The 24,650-nt window shown below is 37.3% G+C and overlaps 1 protein-coding gene, 1 long non-coding RNA gene and 1 other non-coding gene across 5 annotated transcripts in view; 2 read left to right on the plus strand and 1 right to left on the minus strand.

The window, feature by feature from the left end:
* LOC116283470 (uncharacterized) overlaps window positions 1-23,841 on the minus strand; it is a 344,010-nt gene extending 320,169 nt beyond the window's left edge. For both annotated transcript variants that reach the window (XR_004193069.2, XR_012059201.1), the window contains exon 1: window positions 23,751-23,841. This is a non-coding gene — a long non-coding RNA (uncharacterized lncRNA). The remainder of the gene's footprint in view (window positions 1-23,750) is intronic.
* On the plus strand, window positions 2,879-24,028 carry NT5C1B (5'-nucleotidase, cytosolic IB). 2 transcript variants are annotated; one of them, XM_072938166.1, is made up of 10 exons: window positions 2,879-2,992; window positions 4,761-4,853; window positions 5,165-5,347; window positions 5,951-6,088; window positions 7,412-7,882; window positions 8,172-8,339; window positions 9,472-9,601; window positions 12,021-12,143; window positions 12,553-12,737; window positions 23,658-24,028. In XM_072938166.1, the coding sequence occupies exons 1-10, from the start codon at window positions 2,960-2,962 to the stop codon at window positions 23,988-23,990; spliced, it is 1,857 nt and encodes a 618-aa protein (XP_072794267.1). In that variant the 5' UTR covers window positions 2,879-2,959; the 3' UTR covers window positions 23,991-24,028. The 2 variants fall into 2 exon arrangements, with proteins under 2 accessions (XP_072794267.1, XP_072794268.1); XM_072938167.1 differs by lacking the exon at window positions 5,165-5,347.
* LOC116283542 (U6 spliceosomal RNA) lies at window positions 9,000-9,102 on the plus strand. Its single transcript, XR_004193175.1, has one exon. It is a non-coding gene; the product is annotated as a U6 spliceosomal RNA (small nuclear RNA).
* Window positions 24,029-24,650: the final 622 nt, after the last annotated feature.

Consider the following 24,650-nt stretch of genomic DNA (forward strand, 5'->3'; position numbering starts at 1 on the left):
TATATTGGTTCCAGCCTTAGGAGACCCCGCGCAGAAACCCACTTAGACTTCTAGCCTGAGGAACTATGAGATAATAGATGGTTTTGAAGTTCCTAATGTGTGGTGATTTGTTACACAGCAGCCAATTCAAGTGGCAGATGGAGGCAATAAGAAAATCTCAGTCTTTCTTTTTCCACAACCCATTCTGTTGTCTCAGAAAAGGTACAACTGTGTTGACTAATATCAGGGCCTAATATGCCCCAAGCTATCCATTTTGTGACATGGAGAATGTCCATTACTAATTGTATTATATTTTCTAAGATAGTCTTGATTGGAAATATCATTATACCATGTGTTCTCATTTTCAGTCTGACAGTCTGGTTATGCCATAATAGCATGCCCGGTTGGTAAGGCACTCCTGATAGCAACACAATTTTGCTTTTAGCAAAATTCACGTTCATAATTCACTAAAAAAAAGATAATACACACTTATCTATTATTGCTATATACCTTATTATACTACCTACCATCCTTACAGCCTGACAGGTAGATGTTACTATTGCAATTTTGAGGGCAACAAAACTGAAATTTGATGAAGTGATGAAACTATATTGACTAACAGAGGTAGGATTTGGGTGCATGAGATAATACTTATTGACATGACAAACACTAAGCAGGAAGCTGGTTTGCTGGGTTGAAATCAAGAGTTCCAATTTGGATACGTCAATTTGGAGATTCTATTAATCATCCAACTCTATTTTGAATGTACTAATCATTGTGGAAAGAAAGATTTTTGTATTCAGGAACTTGTACTTTAAAGAAAGGAGATACTCAAGAAAATAGGATTTATAATAGCAAAAACTTGGAGATCCCCTAAATATTCAATAGTGGGGAAATACTTATGCAAATTGTAGTGTATCCCCTCTAGAACATTTTGGCATCAATAAATTTATGATTACTCAAATCAAGTAACAGCATGGAAAATATTTATGTTAATATTATTTGGGAAAATCAGGATACTGAATTTTGTGTACATATATATATACACATACATATAATATAATTCTAACAATATTTTACAAAGGAGGAAAGGTTAAACTTTAAACAAATGGATAAAAAATTTCAGAGGAATAAAATTCTAATTATGACTGTCAGGATAGTGAGTTCACAGATGTCTCTTTTTATCTAACTCTCTAATTTTCACAAATTTTCATTACCTCAGAACCTATCTGCATATCTATAAAAGCACTTTAAAATATTAATAAATGCTATTGACATTCAGACATACTAGTAACTTGTGTACCTTTAGACTCAGAGAAGAAAAATCTATGAAGTCAGAAGAGCATTTCTACACACAACATTTCTACAGATCAGGGTGGGGCAAGGTGGCCGTGTGAAGAAAAATATTCTTTGGGGTCTTCCCATGGCACTGGTGTCAAGTTGTATTCCTCATAGCAATAGTGATAGTTGTATTACTACTTGTATTACTCTGTTATGAAAAACTCCTGGCTAAACTGGAGTGTACTAGTGCCTCCAGAAATTCTGAATAATATCACAATCATTGAAGAAAATAAGAAATAGCAGAAGGATGGCCAAGTGGGAACCACATCCCACAAGTCACTCTGCAGTATCTGCTAAGACTGCAGACTTTAGGATACGGGAAGAATCACTGTGCTGATATTCGACTGGTTATACATGTAAATGAACAGTACATATTTTTTATCTTCTGTTCCTATAACTGGATTGCAGTGTAGATTAAGTTAGTTAAAGACTCTTCTATTTGAACTTTGTAGTATAACTGTAGCAAAATTATAAATAAAAGTAATAGCTAACATTTGTTAACCACTTATGAATGCCAATCACTGTCTTAAATACTTTATAATATTTCAACCATCACAGCTACCATTTGATGTTAATACCATCATTATCTCCATTTTATGAATGAGGAAATTGAGATTTAGGACAATTAAACAACTTGCCCGGGACCACAGTGCGATAAGGGGGAGGGGGTCTTAAAGGATTCAAACCTAGGCCGTCTAACCCAGAGCCTACATATTTAACTAGCTAGAAGATCCCTTGGATAACTTTGATTAAAGCTGTCAAAAAATTCTCCTAATATTCAAACTAAGTTATCAAATCCCATGAAGAGCTCAGAAACCTGTCTCAGTTTATGGTGGTTTGACCAACTCAGGTTGGCATGACACATGTCTCTTACCTAAAATCAGAACCATAAATGAAGAATGTTATTGGACCTTATAAACCATAGTCAGGGACTAGATTTTACATATTCTTCTCTGTGTGTGCACAAGAGGGACAGATGTGTGTTTAAATGTTTAAGGATGGGGCAAACAGCAGGAAAAACAATGCAAGTATCATTCTGACACACTATGTCTAGCCATAGGGAAAGTGCTTTGACTTAATGAATGGAAATGGCCTTTATGGAAGGAACACCACATACTAAAGCTAAACTCCAGTCTAAACTTTGTGTCTAGAACAAGATCTCAGCTGTCAACAATAGTCTCCAAATTTTCAGAAAGTTCTCCAAAATCTGTCAGGATGAACAACAATAAATGATCGGATCCACAAATGAGTTTGCCACTCATTTTGGCAGTACCTGAAAATGTACAGTCACAAATGGGATTGATATGATGAGTAACACAGTAATGTTAACAGAGATTTAAAAAGAAGGAAGTAGTAATACTGATATTGCTACATATTAAACATTTAAATATCATTCAGACATTGATTCCTAAAAACCCAATGGTTATGAGTGGATGTGCTCAAATAAGAAATACTATTTCTTTCTTTTTTTTTTTTTCACAGTCACAGACTCACAGAGTCAGTTACTAAGGAATCACATATGATGTCATAAATTTCACATTCTAAATGTAAACCTAGACTGGGCAACAGAAACAACAGGAAATGGAGCTGGGGAGAGGAAAACCTGCATAACAACAAAAGAATTTCAATAGTTAAAGAAATGAGTCAAACATCTCTAAAACAGAAAAAGAAGGTCAGTGAATTGAACGTCCTAGAATCTTGCCAAAGAGCTCAGAAAATTCAGCTATCAGTCCATCATTTGCCTCTGGGAATGCTCTGCAACAATTAGATAATTTCAGAGGACGACCACACATAGCGGAAAAAAAAAGGAGAAGTAAAGGAAATGAAGAGTGGAGAAAAAGGAGTTTAAAGCATGTGGTATAAGTCTGTCTAATAAGTCAGCATTTACTGAGCAAATGCTCATATGTTAGTGGTAAGAGGTGAAAACACAGTTGCTATCTTTGAAGAATGCACAGCCTAGTAGGAAAGAGAATACATAAACAAAGTACAATTCAGTGCTCGGAAAAAGTATGTACAAAAGACACAGGCAACACACAGGAATGTTTAACACTGGGAACTTCTCCCAGGTCATGCTGAGCTTGGTTTTGAAGAACACTGGAGGGAAGAGGAGGTTATAAGAAAATAAGGGTGGTATACAGGCAAATACCAATCATTTGGCATAAATAGAACATAAAGTATAAAGTCGAGGACACAGAGTTAGAGGTCCACGGGATACATCAAGAGACTCCTGGTCGCTCTAACCAAGTGAATGAAGAGTATATCTGGAAATGAAGCATAAGTAGACCTACATTCTATAAATTCACTCTAAATACATGGGGTAGATGGATCTATAAGTGGAGAGGATTTGTGGCCATGAAATCTGATCAAAATGCTATATTCTAAGAATGTAGGCCCATGATGATCTGAGGCTTGGAACAAGGCAATGGTAATAGGAATGGAGAAGAGGGATTAGATTTTAAATATCTTTGAGTTAGAAGTGACAGGATTTTATGGTGATGGTGTGAGGGGTTGATGAAAAGATTTTAGGATTAATTCTAAGACCACACAGCTATGCCATTTTCTGCAGAGACAAATTCAATCATTCAACGAATATTGATGAGATCTCTTCTGGGAGATTAACAGACTGCCCCTGAGCATCTTGGTCTATGCTAGAAGTTGAGCTCCTTAAACAGATAAATAACACTAATCTTGACTGCATTATCACTACTGAATTGGCATGAAACGATACAAACAGTGAGCCAATACAATGGTATTTCCTGCAATTGAAAATGAAAACAAATATTTGAATAGGTATCCATGAAATAAGTCATCTTCCTGTGCCTCCCTACATGGTCTTCCCTACTAATCTGTTAATAAGAAAACTCTTATCACTCTAGATGCTGAATAGTTAGATAATAAGAATAGAAGACACCTGTTGATTGATCTGTGTAAGATTAAAGTCCTTGATTTTAAAAATCAAACTATTATTGATGAGCCCTAGATTCACAGAAACTATGGTTTATTAAGAAAACAGGAGAAGTTTTAACTCTATATAGCAAATGAAAAAGTTCCATAAGTAGCAATCTTCAGAGTAATGGAGGAAAAAAAAAGTCATTCTGTGTGATCAACTTCACATTTAAAATCCAAGTCCTGCTGACCCCTGCAAAATTCTCCCCTAGCATTTCCCGTGTTATCATTTTTCAAATGATAAATGCCTCATGCTTCAAATCCATGAACCAACAAATTTCTATATTAAAAATGCATTTATCTAGTTTTCCAAAATGTGTTATTTTAACTAATGCTTGTTAAAACAAGGGAAAAATAATGTCTAAAATGTATATTTCTTTGATATTGACAAAGAGACAAGTTGTAATTTTTATGCATCCTTTTATTCCCCAAACCCCAGATTTCTAATGTCTCTGGATTAAAAATTAATGAACATTCTTTGTTCCTATATTAAGAGTGAGACTGGATCGAGGTACTCAAAAGACAGCCTAGAAACAGACAAATCTAGAAAGGATTCTGAGAAATCTGGAGTCCGTCTGAGCACTCAGGTAAGCTGTTCACTTTATCATTGGTGAGAAAATTAAAGAGCAGAAAGTATCATAAAAAATATTAGGGGGCAGGGGAGTTTGGGGAGAAAAGACTGAGCTATGGAGATTTGTATTAAGGGAGAGCTAACGTCCCCATGGAGAGGTTAAGGAAAAACTAGAAGCTGGTCCCTGCCTTCCCCTCCCCATGCTCATGTAGAATATGTGGTGTAGAATCCCTGCTCAGCCTATGGGAGGAGACTGGTCTTTGTTCAAGTCGGGGAGGGGAGGGGAGTCTGGCCATCGCGTTGACCATTTTCTGCACAATCTTTCAGATGAGGCGTGCAGTCAATCCGAATCACTTGCTGAGATGTTGTCCCATACGGGGTCACTCGTCGTGTAGACGCTGCTTTTGTGCAGCTGAGGGAAAAGTACTTCCTGGCCCCTGCCGCACAATACGTATTTATATTCACATGTGCCTGTTGTGGGAGCAGGGCCTGCAGATCACCACGATCAGGGTGAGCAGAGATCAAACTACTGATTTTGGAGGGGAGCCGCAGGGCAATCTGGGTGAGGGGAAGGACACGGGAATAGAAACCCTTCCACTCGACTCTCCGAGGTCTCCTCCATCCTGTTCCTCCCAAAGGGAATGCTAGAGGGCGCTATTCCCTCTTAGGCCGCTGCCTTGGAGCCCTGCTGCAGCCTTGTTTAGGGACCAGCTGCCCTCCTCTTTGTAGTCTGGTCAAAAATGTTGACTCTGTCTTTTTAGCATCTGCTAATAGGCTCATTCTTAAGGAAAGAAGTGGGGAAAGAGGAGGAAAAATGTTCAACTCTATTACGTTTTGTATAAGAGGAGTCACAGGTGAACAAACTATGAGATATCAGACTTATTTCTTGATTTTGGATGCTCTTCTGGGTGGATTCCCACTTTACTGCTCCTCACAGAAGTTAGGATTGGGCCAGAGCTAGAACACTATACAAGGGCCAGGGTTGAATAGAGGGCAGGAAACATGTCATTGAGCATGGCTATATTTAGCCTGACATGGCTATTTCATAAGCATATGCATAGAAGGGGTGGGTGGCAGGGCATTACACCTCTGGGTTTCTTCTCTTCTTAAAAGGGATCACAAGAATTATCTTTGCCGAAGACAGGGTCTCGAGGGTACCTAGTCCGAAATCAGTGGTCTCGAACTTCTCGGAGCCCATCCACCAAAGCTCCATCAGTAGACGAACCCAGAAGCAGGAACAACAGTCTTAAGGTAGAGATGGGGATGCAAGGGAGGAGCACACGATGGAATAATAATAATAATAATAATAGTAATAATAACAACAACAACAACAACAACAACAACATTTCTTGATGCTTTCCATGTGCCAGGCCCTGTTCTATGTACTTTATACGGTTTAGCTAACTTAACCCACAAGTTAAGCCCCCCAGAGTAAGAAAACTGAAATAGGTAACTTGCCTAAGATGTCACAGTAGTAATGCTCATAGAGCTCGATTAAAACCCAGGGTCTCTAGGTCTAAAAACTGCACATTTAATGATTAAACTCTTATCATTTCTCCTTCCTTCCTTCATACATTCAAAAACTATTCATTGAGTACCCAAGAGACAGAAGAGGGGCTGGAAAGGTCAACAAAGGAGATAGATTGTCCAAGAGTGCTAGATTGTGTGATGCTCTGAGTCCTTAGCTAGGCCCAACCACGAAAGAAGAAAAAGTTTGTTGTGAGAATGAGTTTTTGGATTCAGAGAGTGACACAGGCCCAGCTACTGAGAGAACATGTGTTCCCACTATCTGTCCCTGTGAGGACTGGCACAGTAACCTAACCTAACATGCCTTTTGAAACATGTGAAACAATCATAAAAACTGAAATAATACACGGATGCTTAACCATCTATCCCACACCTTAGTGAAGGAGTCCTTTCTCCAGAACCATTCCTTCCTATTTAGGAAGATGATTCTCTCCAGCTGAGCTTCACTGGCACAGGAAGCTCTGAAGGTGATGGGGAGACACCTGATTTTCCAGCCCACAGACCTTCCCAGCACTCACTGCATTAATTACAGGGCAAATGTGCAGGCAGATACCCCCGAGGTGCTTTGTAGAGCCTTCTGGTGGGAACTTGCAGTCTAGCTGCTCACCGAGTTAACTGGAGGTCACAGAAGGAGGCAGTGCCAAGCAAGGTCCCTTACTTAAGCCCTCTGTCCTACCTGGAGGTCTCTGGCTGAGCAGGTTTATCAGAAGAAAGTGACACCTTTGCTAGTTACCTAAGGGCAAGGAAGAGGTCCCCCACCCTATCTACTCAAACAGAAAACAAATAAAAAAGTGTGAGGTGCTGATGGGACAACTGGGGGAAAATAAAAGCAGTCTGTCTCTGTGTCCCTGTAACAGAAATGTCTAATATTTGAAGCATCTGAGCCCCTTTAAGCCCTACTTAAAGGAGCTGAGATGAACCAGGATCCTTCTAAGGGCTAGGAATGGCACAGAGAGAAGGGAGTAGCTCCTTGACTCCAGCTGGCCAGAGATGAGGACAGGGACCCTGGGCGAGCATCGAACTCAGAAGCCCACTTTCTTGCTCCAGCCCCCCAATAGCTCCACAAGCTCCGGGACTTCATCCACCTCCCCTAGCCATCAAGAGTCGCCGCAGCCGCTGTCAGCGCAGCCCTCGCCGCCCACGCCAACCATGCCGCTCGACTCCCGTCCTTCCACGCCGCCCGAGCTCCAGCTCCCGTCCGCGTCCCGGCGCAGCACCAAGCTCACTGAGAATTCCGACGCCTGGTCTCATGCCGGGGGGCGGGAAAGCCGAGAGTCCCGAGACAAGCGGGAGTCCCGGGACTCCCGAGATACGCAGCAGCGGGAGTATCCTCGCACGCCCCCTACCGAATGGAAGCCCTATGCCCAGCGCAGGATGCTCTACCCTTCCCAGCTGGACCGCGACTGTATGTCCGACCTGGCCAGGCAGCTAGAGGAAGAGGAGGACGAGGACAATGCCTATTGGGCATCTGTGAAAACGCTGTATGAGAAGACACCGAGCTGCTCTCGCCCCCGGCCGGTGAGCAGGACCCGCCTTTCCTGGTGCCGGGGTTGTCCCTTCACGCAGCCACGAGGCTGAGCCTCGTTTCCATGTGTCTAGGGAAGTCTGGCCCAGCCCTTTGCTTCTCCTCCCTAAACCTCTCCCTTTGCACTGCCACCTCCAGGTCCGAGCCCTTGGCTGTCTCCAGCATCCCAGTCCTCCAAGCAGGGACCCAACTGCTTTCTTCCCACTCTGTCCTGTGCTGAGCCCCATTCCTGATCCCTTCGGGTCTGTGTGACTGTCCTCTTGTTGATGTCCCTCTCTGCAGCCCAAACCCAAGCATGCCATCACCATCGCTGTGTCATCCCGGGCGCTCTTCAACATGGTGGACGGCAGGAAAATCTACGAGGAAGAGGGTCTGGAAAAGTACATGGAATATCAGCTTAATAATGAGAATGTCGTCCTGACCCCAGGGCCCGCGTTCCGCTTTGTCAAGGTACTCTGAAAGCTGTCTTTGGCCCTCCAGGACTCTGGATGGCAGGGAAAGACCCATGCCAACACTTGGGATCTCATCCAGGTTTCCTTATAATTCCTAGTCCACCCCTGTCTTTCTTGCCCTTTTCAAGTCAACCTCAGATCAGTTTACACTTTCAAAGAAGCTTCCACACTGTTGAGGAAAAGACTGCAGCCCCAAATTTGAAATGTTGAGCTTCCCCAAGTGGAGTCCTAATCCTGAGACCTGTAACAGAAAGTTTTGTTCCCTCCATAGAAGGAGTGGTAACCAGAAGCAATAATGAGCTTACAATTCCAAGCAGTAGAAATAAAACACCGTAATAAAATGAGATGAAATTCAGTTTAGCTGCTCTTGCCCCAAACACAGCATATTAAGAAAGTCAAGATGCTCTTGGGCAGTTAGGGGGCATGACTTTAACAGAGAAAGTAAGGTTCTCGGAACTTACACTGAAATGTATAGTACTTACAGCTCTGATCCCCTATATAACTTAAACAAATATTATACAATAACATCATAACCAGGCAGAAACAAATGACACCTCCACTAGTTGTGAGGAGAAAGTAGTTTTAGGGCCTAGTGGCAGCATGGGAGGAAACCACAAACCTAATCTAAAGACTCATGTTTAAACAACAGACAGATCGCTCGCTTTGGCAGCATATCTACTAAAACTGGAGCAATACGGAGACCATTAGCATGGCTTCTGTGCAAGGATAACATGTAAATTCATGGAGAAGCCTATACTTTTCACAGTAAAAAATAATCATCAGATGATCAAGAAAGACAGATTTTGTGAATCAAACACAAAAACAGACAAAACCATAAAAGGGTTAGCCTGATCCTAGCTATCTACCCCACTGAAATAATTCCAGTAAACCAAATATAGCAATTTTCAACAAACATTACCCATCTTTCAGTAAACATTAATTTAGGTCCTTTGCATAAGGGGCTGAAAATACAGAAATGAATGCCATAACCCTGTCTTAAAGAAGCCACAGTCTCTCAGTGAAGAGTCTTCAAGGCTTGAATTCGATACCAATGTGATCCCTTCTCTCCAGTTTCCCAATGCCCATCTTGCCTGGCCCTCTTTACGCACATTCACGTTTGTAACCTTCAGGCACTGCAGCATGTCAATGCTAGACTCCGTGAGCTGTATCCTGATGAACAGGACCTATTTGATATTGTACTGATGACTAATAACCATGCCCAAGTGGGAGTGCGGCTTATAAACAGCGTCAATCACTATGGTAAGTAAAATAAATACCATGTGGAAGAACAGCTCGCTGCTCTGGAAGAGAGAAGCCATGTTATTTTGCTAACTGTGGCCTAACTAATGCAGTGTCTTTGATACTGACACCCCCTTCTGCGTGAGGAATGTTTATTTGCCTATGTCAGAGCAAGAGAGGCCATGTTCATTTTTAACTTCGGCACAGAGTTGGGCTCAAAGCACTGGACTTAACTTGTCAAGTGTGAATTTCAAAGTCTTAATCCCAGGCCCTGCAATATATTTCTCTGTTTTATGTTTTTCACTTCTGAACTTGACTTCAAGGAGCCGTCAACCCAGAGCCTTGTTCTGGGTGATCAAACTTCTTGCTCACCACAAATGCATGTTAAAGGTTTAAAGGTTTTTACCTCTCCTTTCTACTCTTAACATCTGACTCTCCCCGGCTGCTCCCTTCCCCCCATCAAATCCATACTCATGCCGGCAAAACTATCTTTATTACTTTACAAGGAAAATGTGATCGGTTCTGTCTCTTCATAGCAGTTCCATCAGGCATTGGAGACTTTAAGTCCCCACTTTCCCTGTTAGGGAATTACCTGACTTCTTACATGGGGACCTTTAACCTATTTTCTAAGTGAAATATCCAGTCTTACAGGTATGTCAAGTCAAAATAAGGTTTACATTTGGTATATTTAAATTCTAGGTTTTCACTGGGCATATTTACATACAGTCAATTTGTATTACAAAGTTATGAGTTTTATTATATTATGCTAATAAGGCTGATGTCTTACTGAGACAGTTGAAAATATGTCTGCCTTTCAAAAATGCCATCTTCAGAGTACTATGCTATGAAAAGACAACATATACAAAAGGTTTAGCACAGATGAGTGGCACAGTCACTCAATAAAGGACAGCTATTATTTTTACAAAACACTGTCTTATTTGATTTAGTAGGTGATTTAGGTCTATCTGCCCCTCACCACACTGAGCCCATTGAGGCCTGTGGCAAAAAGAAACTATGGCTATTTATTTATTAATTGTTAATGAACACATTAAGCCCAATCTTATGCAGCCTTGCTGAGGGATTAACAACTTTTTACCTGGAAGAGTTACTTACTTCCCTCCTCTGGGTGCTAAAGGCAACTTGTCTCACTCTTTGCTATGGTCTTTGTTATAATTTTCTATTTACATGACTGGCTCCTCAGTGCACTGTGATCTCCCTGAGAAGAGGGATGATGTTTTAATGATTTCTGAAGCCCCCAGTGCCACCAAATAATTTCTGATCATTAAATTAATAGTATGGTTCACTTTGGTGCCACTTAGGCCCAATGTTGGCTTACGTGAAAAAGTGACAGTATTTTGTCAATACCGAGCAAACACTTCCACTTCTACTGCTGAGAGACCGTATCCAGTCTCTTGGTCCATGCAGAAGATAAACAAGTGACGAGACTCAAACAACTGACTGGACTCAAAATTCTGCTTTATATCATCTGCAGCTACCCAGTTTATCATATATCCAAAAACACTCTGAATGGGTACATGATATCCTTATGGACAGTGTTACACTTTAGCTATTCTCACATCACTGAACCATGTTTTGCTTTTATAAATAATCCTGTGCTGAGACCTTTCTACATAAATCTTTAACAGAGTTTCAGATTATTCCCTTAGGATAAACTCTTCAAAAAAGGAAACACAGGTCAAAAGGTATAAACCTCTTAATAGCTATTGATACTTTTATCAACAAATATCAAATTACTTTCTAGATAGCTTGTACCAATCTATACTTTCATTCATAGTGTATGTGGGTGCCTATTTTACAAACCTCTCACCAAATATCACATTTGTCTAGTATTTTTTATTGTTGTTGATTTGAAAGACATTTAACGGTATATTAATGTTTAGTCTGCTAATTGTATTTAAAATTTCAAGTCAAGAGACAATTTCAGGCCATTTGTTGTTTTTATAAAATAGTTTAAATCCTATCACTACTTGTTATTACTACTGTATTGTTACTAAAGAAATACAGAAATGGTACTTAAAAACAGACCATGTCCGAACTGGCCCTCTCAACAGGTGAGGATGCTGTAGCTGAAGGGAAAATGCACTGTCCTAGACTAGACAAGAGTTGATGTGAACCAGTGGGCTTAGACAAGCCTTTGTGTCTCAGTTTCCTTTTCTGTAACGAGGATAATAAAGCCTGCCAGAACAGTTGTTGTGAGAGTAAACTGGCATGGCCTACCTGGATGTATCTGGACCATAAACTACCATAACCAAACAGATCCACTATTATATAAAATAGCTGAGACATTTTTCAATATTGGGCCTAATTCTAAAATCTCAATAGGGACTCAGTTATTCCTAAGGTAACTTTCACTTGCATTTATAGTAAGTATATGGTTTTTACTCTCTGACATAACAAAGTCTTGTTTGCCTGATAATAGGCTTACTAATTGACCGCTTCTGTCTGACTGGTGGAAAAAGCCCCATTGGATATTTGAAGGCGTATCTTACCAACTTGTATCTTTCTGCGGATTCTGAAAAAGTACAAGAAGCGATACAAGAAGGTATTAGTTTGGTCTTCTCTCTCTGGTTAATAAAGAGGTCTGCAAGAGCGTTTCCTTCCATTGGGCTTCACATATGGTTACGTGGTTTATGTTATTGTTGGATTTTCTGCTAAGGTGTCTCCGTAAGTGGCAGCCCTCAAGTTTGTCTTTTAGAGCTTCGACCTTCTTCGAGGTGGGCATGTTCAGTGCTTATCCTACAACCTATTTCACACTTTCCCATCCCTTATAGAAACGGAGGCAGTACAAAGACAACTGTTTTGAGATGTGTGGTTGTGAAGAGGAGTTGGGTCATTTTCAGAGAATAGCTAGAGAGGAAATTCAAGGTCTGGGAGGACTTTTTTTTTTTCATAGTAGACACTAAAATTCATGATCCTGAGAAGAGTATTAATCAATCCCAATGTTCTGCCAGGAATCGCCTCTGCAACAATGTTCGATGGAGCAAAAGACATGGCTTATTGTGACACACAGCTCCGTGTGGCCTTTGATGGGGATGCAGTCCTCTTCTCTGATGAGTCTGACCATATTACCAAAGAGCATGGGCTGGACAAATTCTTTCAACATGAAACGCTATTTGAGAATAAGCCTCTTGCTCAGGTAAGTTCAATGAGTTCTAATTAATTTTGATCTACTTATTTTCCAAGACATAAATACTTCTTCATTGTGATACCTTTTTTTAGGCAGGCCACTTCTCACTTCTTATTCTTTGTAGTTTTCTCCCTTTGTTTTGTGAACTCCTTATTTTATTTTATTTAACATTTTTTATTGAGTTATAGTCATTTTACAATAATGTGTCAAATTTCAGTGCAGAGCCCAATTTTTCAGTTCTACATGAACATACATATATTCACTGTCACATTTTTTTCTGTGAGCTACCACAAGATCTTGTATATATTTCCCTGTGCTATACAGCATAATCTTGTTTATCTGTTCTACATAAGACTGTCAGTATCTACAAATTTTGAACTCCCAGTCTATCCCTTTCCCACCCCTCCCTTGGCAACCACAAGTTTGTAGTCTATGTCTATGAGTCTGTTTCTGTTTTGCATTTGTGTTCTTTTTTTTTTTTTTTTTAGATTCCACATATGAGCTATCTCATGTGGTATTTTTCTTTCTCTTTCTGGCTTACTTCACTTAGAATGACATTCTCCAGGAACATCTATGTTGCTGCAAATGGCTTTATGTTGTTGGTTTTTATGGCTAAATAGTATTCCATTATATAAATATACCACATCTTCTTTATCCAGTCATCTGTTGATGGACATTTAGGCTGTTTCCATGTCTTGGCTATTGTAAATAGTGCTGCTATGAACATTGGGGTGCAGGTGTCATTTTGAAGTAGGGTTCCTTCTGGATACATGCCCAGAAGTGGGATTACTGGGTCACATGGTAAGTCTATCCCTAGTCTTTTGAGGAATCTCCATACTGTTTTCCACAGTGGCTGCACCAAACTGCATTCCCACTGTGAACTCCTCATTTAAAAGCATCTGCTGCCAACTCTTTTTTTAGTTGTAGCATTCTTTTATCTATCCTTTTGGAAATGTTTCTATGATCTTCTCATGATAATGAGTTCACCTCCTCCAAATTATGAGTAACAGTGGTAATACAGCTTACCAGTTAGCCATTTCTACATAATAGGTTCTCAAAATAATAAGGTCATTTCCAACAGGTCAGGAAACATTTGTTGAACCTCTCTGTCCATAACCTCAAACTCAATAAAGGCATCACTTAACTGAGAAAATCTGCAAAACTGAGAGCTTGAATTAAATCAACGAATGAGCCTCAAACAAGTGCAAAATATGAACAACTAATAAATTGAAACTGAAAACTTAGGTTTTTGGGGAATCAATCCATGAACCAAAGTGTCAAAGTCATGGTCTGAAATGAACAAAACCTATAACTCCTGAAGCAAAAGATTTGAAACTTCAAAATATTCTCCAAACTGAATCTGAAATAACTGATCATTTAGTTGTAGTCTATGAATCTTACCAAGGCCTTTTTTTAATTGGCCATTTTTTCTCAGCTCTTCTTGAGCTTAAGATAAACTTAAATATTGTTAGTTTTATTACATTCATAAAAGTATGAAGAGACTAATTGAAAGCTGGAAGTTTTACTAACTCGCCTCATGTTACAGCAAGGGATAATTAAACTCTGTGTGTGTGTTTATATGTGTGTGTTTAACTTCATAGCCCTTTCCTAAATAGCTTTTTTAGAAGTCTTGAGCTCAAGAAGTTGTTCAGTGTTAACAAAATTCCCTATTGAAAGGAAAACCCTTTGTTATATTTTACATAAGTCTGCTTGGCTGAAATTCAGGGCCTATTGTATAGTAGCCTTTAAGTGTTATTAAAATGTACAAGATCTTTAAAAAAACTTCCAAAAAAGAATTATTTCAAAATAATCTTAAAATACCATTTTTTTTCTATTTCAGGGAAATAATCCAAATTTCTTTTAGATTTTTCACTTATCAGTTCTTTTTTTTCCATATTTTAAATCATTTTTGCCATTAAACAATCGAAATTGTGAAGCCCAACACTAGTTATAGCAGGAATACCTAATGAATTTTTATTAAGCATGCTTGTTTTCATTATGCGGTCCTTCTGGCAGTGGATAAATATGGAAAGACCCGGCTTTGCCAGATGTGTTCCGCTGATGAGAAGGAAGTTACGAGGTATGATTACTACCCAGGGCTTTCAGCTATGTTGGTCATGGAGCTTGTGGTTTGGGCATGACAATGTCCCAGTTGTCTCAAATGGAGGAGATGTGAGAGTCACCAACAAATGGGACAGCTGGATAGGATTAATTTAACCACTCTCATTGCAGCTTATAAGCCTCCAGTGTGGTACCATGGCTAGTAATGGCTGTCTCCTGATTTGATCTCTGTGTCATCTTAACCATTCTGCAATAGTGATCTCCAAGTGTGTGTGCATGTTTTAATCAGAGTTGTTGAGGTGTAATTTACATCAGTCTAATTCGTCATTTTTAGCGCATGATGCATTTGAGATTCATCCATGCCATCCCACGTATCAGTAACGTATTCCTTTTTACTGCTGAATAGTAGTTGTCTGTTCCATGGATATACCACTTTTTCTTTATTCATTTACCTATGGGAGGATTTTTAGGTCATTTCCAGTTGTCGGCATGTATAAATAAAGCCATTTTAAGCATCTGCATACAGGGTCCTGTGTAAACACAAAATTTACCCATTTCTCATGGGTAAAAACCTAGGAGTAGGATTTCTAGGTCACATGGTAAGTTGCCAAACCATTTCCCAAAGTGAACAAACCACGTCGCACTTCCAACAGCACTGTGTGAGTGATTTTTTTGCTCTGCATCCTTGCCAGGCATTTGGTATTGTCAGGTTTTTTTCATTTGTTTGTTTGTTTTAAGCTGTTCTGGTGGTTACACAGTAATATCCCATTGTGGTTTTAACTCGTATTACCCTAGCGACAGATGATACTGAGTATTTTATCAAGTGCTTATTTGCCATTATATGTATTCTTTGGCAAAAATACCTGTTCAAATCACTTGTTCATTTGAATAGGGTTGTTCATTATTTTATTATTGAGATTTGAAAGTTCTTTATATATTCTGGATACAAGTTCTTTACCATATGTGTTTTGCAAATACTTTCTCTCAGTCTGTGCTTGTCTTTTCATTCTCTTAATATCTTTTAGTGTCCTTCAATAAGCCAAAACTTGTAATTTTAATGAAATTCAATGTATCTACTTGTTCTTTCATGAATTGTGCTTTTAACGTCATATGTAAGAAATCTTTGCCTAACCCTAGGTCACAAAAATTTCCTACTTTTCTGTACAGAAGTTTTTATAATCTTATCTTTTATGTTTTTAGAATTATTACCTATTTGAGTTGATTTTTATATTTGTGCAAAGTAATGAATAAGGTTCATTTTTACTGTTATGATATAGCCTAATTGTCCCAGCACTATCTGTGGGAAAGACTGGCTTTCTGTTCCTCTACTATAGACATCTATCTTTCTGCAAATATCACACTGTCTTGATTATCATAGTTTTATAGTTAAGTCTTGAGACTGGTGGTGGGACTCCTCCAAATTCATCATTTTTCAAAATTCTCTTTGATATTTTGATTCCTTTTTATTTTCATATAGATTTAAGAATTTTCTTGTCCTTTTCTGGAAAAAAATCCTGTTGGAATTTTTATTATGATTATGTTGAATTTATAGCTTAATCTTGGGAGATACCTTAACAACAGCAAGTTTTTCAGCCTGTGGACAGAGTATATTTCTCCATTTATTTAGATCATATTTGATTTCTTTCATCAGTGTTTTTTAAATTTCAGTATATAGATATCACACATATTTTGTTAGATTTATACCTAAGTATTTAATAATTTGGGGTAGTATTACAAATTATACCTTTAAATTTTTGACTTCCAGTTTATTTATGCAAATATACAGAGCCACAATTTATTTTTGTATACTGAGTTTAGATCCTGCAACTTTGTTAAAGTCACTTGTTAGTCATAGTAAAAATTTTGCAGGTTATTTGAGATTTTCTGCACAGACAGTTTTGACTATGAATAAGAATACTTTTATTTGTTTCCATTCTGTATGTCCTTTATTTATCTTTCTTGCCTTATTACCCTTGCTAATACATTCAGTACAATGTTCAATAAACATTATGAGAGCAGACACCCTTGCCTAATCTTAGAGGGGGACATTCAGTCATTGACTATTAAGTATATTATCCACAGGTTCTATCAAGATGTCCTTTGTCAGGTTAAAGGAATTGCCTTCTATTCCTATTTTTAGAGTTTTATAATAAATCCATGTTGAATTGTGTCATATGTCTTTTTTGCATTATTGAGAAAATCATGTGGCTTCTCTAGTCTGTTGATATGTAAATTGATGAATTATATTGATGGTATAAATTCAACTTGGTCATGTTGTATTATCCTTTTTTATATATTGCTGGATCCAATTTGTTAAAATTTAGTTTAGAATTTTTTTTTTTGCCTTTATGTTCTTGAATGTTTTTATTTTGTAAGAACTTAGAGAGTAATGCTGACCTCATAAAATGAGGTGGGAAGTATTTTTCTCCCTGTCCGTTTTCTGGAAGACTTCAGAGTTCATATTATTTCTGCTTTAAATATATGGTAGAATTCAGAGAAGCCATCTGGGCTTGGACTTTTATTTTAGGAATGCTTTTAACTAAGAATTCAGTTATATTTGATAGATACAGAACCACTGTGCAGATTTTCTCTTTCTTCTCTTTCTTCTTCTGGTAGTTTATGAGTTTGTGTCTTTCAAGGAATCTGTCAATTTCAGTTAAGTCATTGAATTAATAAGCATAAACATTTTCTCATAGATTGTTTTATTATAACTTTATTATTTTTAGGATCTTTGGTAATGTACCCCTTTTCATTTTTAACATTAGTAATATTTACTTTCTGTTTACCCCCTGCCTTTATGGTCAATCTAGCTAGACTTGAAACAATTTTTTTTAATTTTTATTTATCTTTAACCAGCTCTTCCTAAGTTTTTAAAGGTGGAAGTTAAGGCCACTGATTTAAGATTTCTCTTCTACAATAAACATTTAATACTATAACATTTCCTCTAAATGCTACTGTAGTTGCACCCCACAAATTTTGATAGGTGGTTTGTAATTTTTATTCAATTCAAAGTACTTTTTAATTCCTTGTGACTTTATATTTGAGTTATAGGTTATTTATAAATGGGTTATTTAATTGTCAAATATTTGGAATTTTTCCAGGTTTCTTTCCATTATTAATTCCAAGTAGAATTCTGTTGTAGTTAGATAATATATTTTCTATGATTTCAACTATTTAAATTTCTGAGGAGTGTTTTATGCCCAGAACATAGTCTATCCTGGTGAATGTTTCAAGTGTACTTGAAAAGAATGTTTACTCTGCTGTTTGCGGGTTGAACATTCAATAAATGTAAATTTGATTAAGTAAGTTGATAGTTTATTATGCAGGTCATATTGCCCAAGTGTTTAATATTATCAGTGATTTTCTTTCTCCTACTTCTACCCACTATTGAGGAGGCAGCACTGCAGTCTTCAAGTATAGTTAAGGATAAATCTATTTCTCCCTTCAATTATATAATTTTTGCTTCATGTATTTCTAATTTATGTTGTTCAGTGCCCAAATATTTAAGATTATTATCTATTCTTGCAAATTAATCCCTTTTCATTATTCAATGCCCCTCTGTCTGATATCCATACTACCATTCTAGATTTTTTTCTTGGACTGATGTTTGTTTGGTACATCTTTTCTGTTTTTACCTTTAATTTATTTATGTTCTTACATATAAATTGTCTCCGTATTTAAATTGGTTTTCTTGTAGCAATTACATAGTTTCTGTTGCTTTTCTGTATAATACGATAATCCCTGTGTTTTAATTTCTGTTTTTAGAACATTTGTATCAAATGTGATTCTTACTTAGGTGGGATTAAATCTACCATTTTCCTAATTTTTCTATTTGTTTTGTCTTTAGTTATCTTCAGTTTCTTTTTCCTTTTGTGATTTTTGCTTTTGAATGTGTTGTTTATATTGAATGTAGGATTCCATTTTATCTCCACTATTGATTTATAGCTCATTTTACATTTTTCAGTGGTTATCCTAGGAATTACAATATGCAACTTTAAGTAATTACAGCCTACTTTCAAACAATATTATGTCACATCAGGTATACTGTAAAAACATTACAACAGTGTACTCTCAATTCCTCTCCCCCTTGTTTTGTGACACTGTCATACATTTTACTTTCATCTTTTCATCTATACTATAAACTCACAATACTTTGCTACTATTTTTTTTAATTTAGGTAATCAATTATCTTTAGAATGAATAAGGATAAGACAAAAATATATCTTTTTTATTCATCTTCATTTTAACCATTTCCAGGAATCTTCATTTCTTTGTGTAGATCCAGGTTTCTCCCTGGTATCTTACTCCTTTTGCCAGAAGACCATCTTTTTACATTTTATGTAGAACCAACCTGCTGTTACTAAAAGCTCTTAGTTTTCCTTTGTCTGAAAAACTCTTTACTCTCCTTCATTACTGAAAAATATTTTATTTTGACTGGCTATAGCTTTCTGTATTTCCCCTGTTTTTCTTTCAGCACTTTAAAGATACCCATTCATTGTCTCTGACTTGCATAAATTCTGACAACAAATTGTTGGAGATTCTTAACTTGGCCCTCTGTATGTAATGTCTCTATTTTTCTCTGGCTTCCTTCAAGACTGTCTATATTTCTTTGTGTTTCAGCAGTTTGAATATGGTGTATGTATGTGTATTCCACAGCATTTCAATGCCCTGTTCTTCTTCCCCCTACTATTTTTTCTCTTTATTTTCAGTTTGGGTAATTTCTGTTGACCTGTCTTCAAGTTCACTGATTCTTTCCTCAGCTATACCGACTCAATTAATGAATCAAAAACATTCTTCATTTCTGTACCATATATTTCTTTCTAGCACTTCCATTTAACTCTCATATTTTCTACTCTTTGTTGAAACTACTACTTTATTCATCTACTTTTTAATACAGTTGCTAAGACATAATCACAATTATTTTCAATTTGCTCTCTTACATTAATGACATCTAGGTCATCGCTGAGTTTTCTATTAATTATTTTCCCTTGAAAGTTAATTGCTCTTTTTATTTATTTTTATTGTAGTCTCAGAAATCTTTGATTCATTTCTAATCATAGTATGTGGACAGTATAAGCTTTGGTAAATAGTGTTTTTGCCTGGTAATAGGCATGCCTCCTCTTCTGCTAGCAATTAGTGTGACTGACTGAATCAGTCAAATCAGGAATCTGACTGGGTATGCATTTTGTTGCTGCTATTGTTACCTTCTTTTCACCACAGGCTTCAAATTCCTCTGGTAGGTTACTGGAGGGTTTGTCATGATATTCCTCTCCATTTTCAGCTGCGGGGCTTCTCTTTGTGTCCATGCCTCGGGGATGGTCTCTGTGTTGTCACCCTTCTCCTCCCAACTGTTACTGTTTGTCTCTGCCAGCTAGGGGAATGATGTGGGGAAAAGGGGCATTCTCTGCTGTTCTAGTTAATCCTAAATCTAAGGCAGTGCCTGTATTCCCCTAGGTCTTAGGGGAAAAGTTATATGATTTATCTTGCCTCTCTCCCAGTGATAGGAGATATCTTAATGATCTGATCTGGGTCTCCTGTCCCTCTCCCAAGGGTGGAGGGTTTTTCTTTTTCCTTACTCCATAGCAGTAGATCTTTACCTGTGTTCTGGGGTAACAGTGCTTGAAGCCCTTCTTCTGGCAGTTTAATTCTTTTGTCTCTTAGGAAACACGGGAAAAGGCAGAGCTTTAATCTTTTCCTATAGTGGCAGCAGCTCCTCTTCTCCACACCTGCTCCACAAAGGACTGAATACTTTCATCTTCCAACCTGTCTATAGTCCTTCTCATAAGAAACTAGTGAAGTCCATAGAGAAAAAGCCTGTAAGAGAGTGTTCATTTCTTTTTCCTGTGGTTTCCAGGTCTTCTGTGTTCTCTCATTAGCCCACACTTAGCCTTTATCAATTTGTTTTTAAAAATGACCTGACTTTTTAATACCTACTTCTACGGTCTCTGGTATGCCTTCCCTCAGTGCTCTGCCAAAGATATGCCAGTTCCTGAATTCCATCTGTCCTTGAAGATCACCTTAGATTTTTCCTTAAATTTGTTCCCTTAGATTCATATTAGTTGGTTGCCCTGTTACCTCAGCTCTCTCATGGGCTCAAGAAAAATTGTGATGTTTTAGGTTTTCTGGATTTTTATTGTTGTTAGGATAGGATTAACAGTCTTTCCAGCTTTCTACATCCTAGGCAGATTCCAAATATTTTAACTTATACAATTTTTTAAAAACGTAGGTTCATATAACTTTCCCTCGTGTTTCTATATTTTTATTGATCAAGTACATACTACCATATAAATATATAAAGTATTAAACATATCGAAAATGAAGGTAAGAAAGAATGACATGGGTACCTAGTTTGAATATAGTGACATAAACTGACCAGGCCCTATTTATTCTCTTTGGAAATTACTCAAAAGCATCAAGGAGAGCTGTGTTCCTCTGTGTTTCAAAACCAAACTGTGAGGAAGGTGGTTTCCTCCAATAGTCACTACACCTCCTTTGTTGCTGTTGCCAAAAAAACAGTTATAGTTTTTTTTTTCCACTTATGTGTATGCCTCTCACCTTTAGGAAGTAAATTTTACTTTTTTTTCTGATATATTTAGCCTCAGAGAAAGCAATACTAAACAAATGATCACATAGATAAGCCACTTTTGTGGAAAACAGCTGGTTTCCATGACAGCAAAGAAGAAAGCTTTTGAATTGTGAAAAGTCAGTTTTGAAATATTACCCTTGACCTTTCCCCAGAAATCCTCTAATTTTTCCAAGGAAAACCAACCTACTTCAGTGATAAGTAATAAAAAGAGAACCAGCACATTATATACACAAAAATACTATGAGAAAAAAGGCAGACACAGAAAAGTAAAATCTAATAACAGATGGAGGACTCTCATTAGAAATAGTTGCCATAGTACAGGTGAAAACTGTGACTAAACATATACCATGACTTTTAAAAACTTAATAAAGCAAGGCCATAAAGTGGAAATGCAAAAATCAGGGAAGAGTTGATAAAATGTTAAATGACAGAACTCTGGAAATGAGCAGAATAGAAAAATAATATTTTAGAGTGAAAAAATGACAGAAATAGATCACAGATAAAGCAAATCCAACATATGCACAATTGGAATCCCTGAAGAAAACACTGAAATTATGTTCTGGGGGAGAAGAGGATTGTGTGTGGTAAATACAAAAATGCAAATTTACATCAAAATATAAGTCAAAAAAGTCCTGAATTAGAATATTTTAATGCATACACTAAACTATTACAGATTAAAAATTAAAGGCCACATTATGTTACAGGGAAATAGAACAGAATGATCATCACTGAGACATACCCTAGTAAAGTTACTTGACTTCAAAAATGAAAAAAATAATCATTTGGGCAGCCTGAACACACAAGTGAGGGAAAGAAAAATCAAGCTGTCCTTGAGTCTTCTGCACAACAGCACTCAGTAGCAAAACACAGTGAAGCCTTACTTATAAGATCAGGTGGAGAGAAAATACAAATCAGATTCTATATTCAGCCAGAAGTTCATTCAAGTAAAAAGGAAGCAGATCAACGGTTAAGAACAGAGTATATTCTCAGGGATTATTATTTCCATAAGATTTTCTTCAGAAAACTAGCACAAAAGGACATGTTTTGGCCAACCTGTAGATGACTAGAAACACAAAGGCACAAATGGGTGTAGAATATATTTAACATAGAACTAAAACTAAAATATTTGCAGAGTGACAGAAAAGAAAGCACATATTTTGTGCTCCAACAATGTAGAAATTACATAACTATTAAAAACTGAAAATGTGGAGGAAAAAGTTATAAGGAAGAACAGGTAAGCTGATAACTTCAGTTACAATAGCTGATCAAAGGATAAAATGTACACCTGATAGAAAGATTAAAATCTTTAATAATGCAAATATAAACATTGAGAAAGATAACACAGTTAAAATTGGATGATTGAAGAAAAAATAGAGGATAAGAGAGAGATGAAGAAGTGCCCTAATTTCATTATTTTTCATTGTAAAAAGTAATAGATCCTGGATTTTAAAACAATAGGGGACTAAGGGGACTATAAAAAGTTATCAAGGTAACTAATAGAAGGAAATAATATAAACCTTCCTAAATGTCAAAAGATACACAGGTTCAGATAAAAAATAAACTCAGTGAATAATCTTTTAAAATCTTTAAACATGAAAAATGAAATAAAAATTGAAATACAGAACCATTATCACATATATTTATAATATCAATAAATGTAAGTGACCTAAAAGTCAACTTCTGTTTTAAAATTTAAGATTTTCAGATTGGATCACATAGCAAAATCCAATTCTATTTTCTATATTAGAGATAAAGCTAAAACTATGAGTTCAGAAATACTGAAAATAAAGCTAGGTGTAAAGATATACAAAGTAATTGTAAATATAGACAAGGTTGGATTCCAGCCAAGAAGGAATTGAAGAAGATAGAGAAAACGCATACTTTATAAAGCTAAAATGTAAAATTCACAAAAAGTACATTAAAAGAGTAGTGCTTTGATGATTAACTGAACTTTATTTAGAGTATCCCATTTTGCCCAGCATAGTTTATGTCTGTTGCACTGGTTCAACTTCACAGGAACTTCTTTTACTCTTAAAATATTTGTGTTTAGATGATAAATTATATGGTCATCCTATGTTTATTCTAGGAATGCAAGGATGGTTTTATATAAGGAAATAGAATCACATAAATGGAAGGAGTCTCAGCATTGTACCACTGGCCTGTACTCCATGTCTCATGCAGTATTATTTACACTTTTATAAGTTCTTATAAACATCTGCCTTTTTCGCCTTCACTTTCTTTTGCTCACTGCATCACAGCTGTGACATATGTTCCTTTTACAGGGTCCCTTGAAAGGCTTTCTGGAAGATTTAGGCAGACTGCAAAAGAAGTTTTATGCCAAAGACGAACGGTTACGTTGCCCCATCAGGACCTACCTGGTTACAGCCAGGAGTGCAGCCAGTTCAGGCGCCCGCGTGCTGAAAACCCTTCGCCGCTGGGGTCTAGAGATAGACGAAGCTCTTTTCCTTGCTGGAGCCCCCAAAGGTCCCATCTTGGTGAAGATAAGGCCTCACGTCTTCTTTGATGACCACATGTTCCACATTGAAGGGGCACAGAAACTTGGGACCATCGCAGCTCATGTACCTTATGGATTTAATCAAAAAATGAACAATTAGGAATGGGGAGGAGAAATAAAGCAGTGAGTCTGGTCTTACAGGAGCCACTTCATGTGGATCTCTAGGGTAATTAGGTATTTCAGTAGATTAGACTTCAGAACTTTGTTCATTTGGAAAGGTGTTTCTCTTGAGTTTTGGAAAACATTTTGAACTCTCAAGTTACCTTCAAGCTACTTCTCTTGGAGCTGTGAGTGCTGGTGATGCCATTGCACCTACTTTTGTGTGTAAGTCATAATGATAATTTTTAGTATAAGTTTAAAACTTGAATGCTTAAATGCTTAAAGGGCTATGTCAGAAGCCTACTTAGTTTTACAAAGCATTGCTCATTTTTGGATGTTGGTAGCCATAATGAATCATTACCCATCGTCATTATAGAATAGCGGGTTTTCGTAGGTGGAAAGAGTAGGGTTAAGCAAACTCTTGAAAATTGGAGCTTTTCGGTCTGTTGCCTCTGTAAACGTTTAGTCTTTCAATCGTGGCAAAAATGAAGATGTTACTCCACCTGCATTGGAGTATACCAATTTTGACATTGCCCATTTAGAGATAAAGGAGCTGGTTATTCATATAGGTTATTCATGTAAGATGAACTCCAGACAGAACCTCTGGAAGGGTTCTCTGAAGCTTATTTAGTGGGTTCATTCACTGTTGTCATTCTGTTGT

Source organism: Vicugna pacos, chromosome 15, assembly GCF_048564905.1.
Source record: "Vicugna pacos chromosome 15, VicPac4, whole genome shotgun sequence".
In the NCBI taxonomy this organism is placed as follows: domain Eukaryota; kingdom Metazoa; phylum Chordata; class Mammalia; order Artiodactyla; family Camelidae; genus Vicugna; species Vicugna pacos.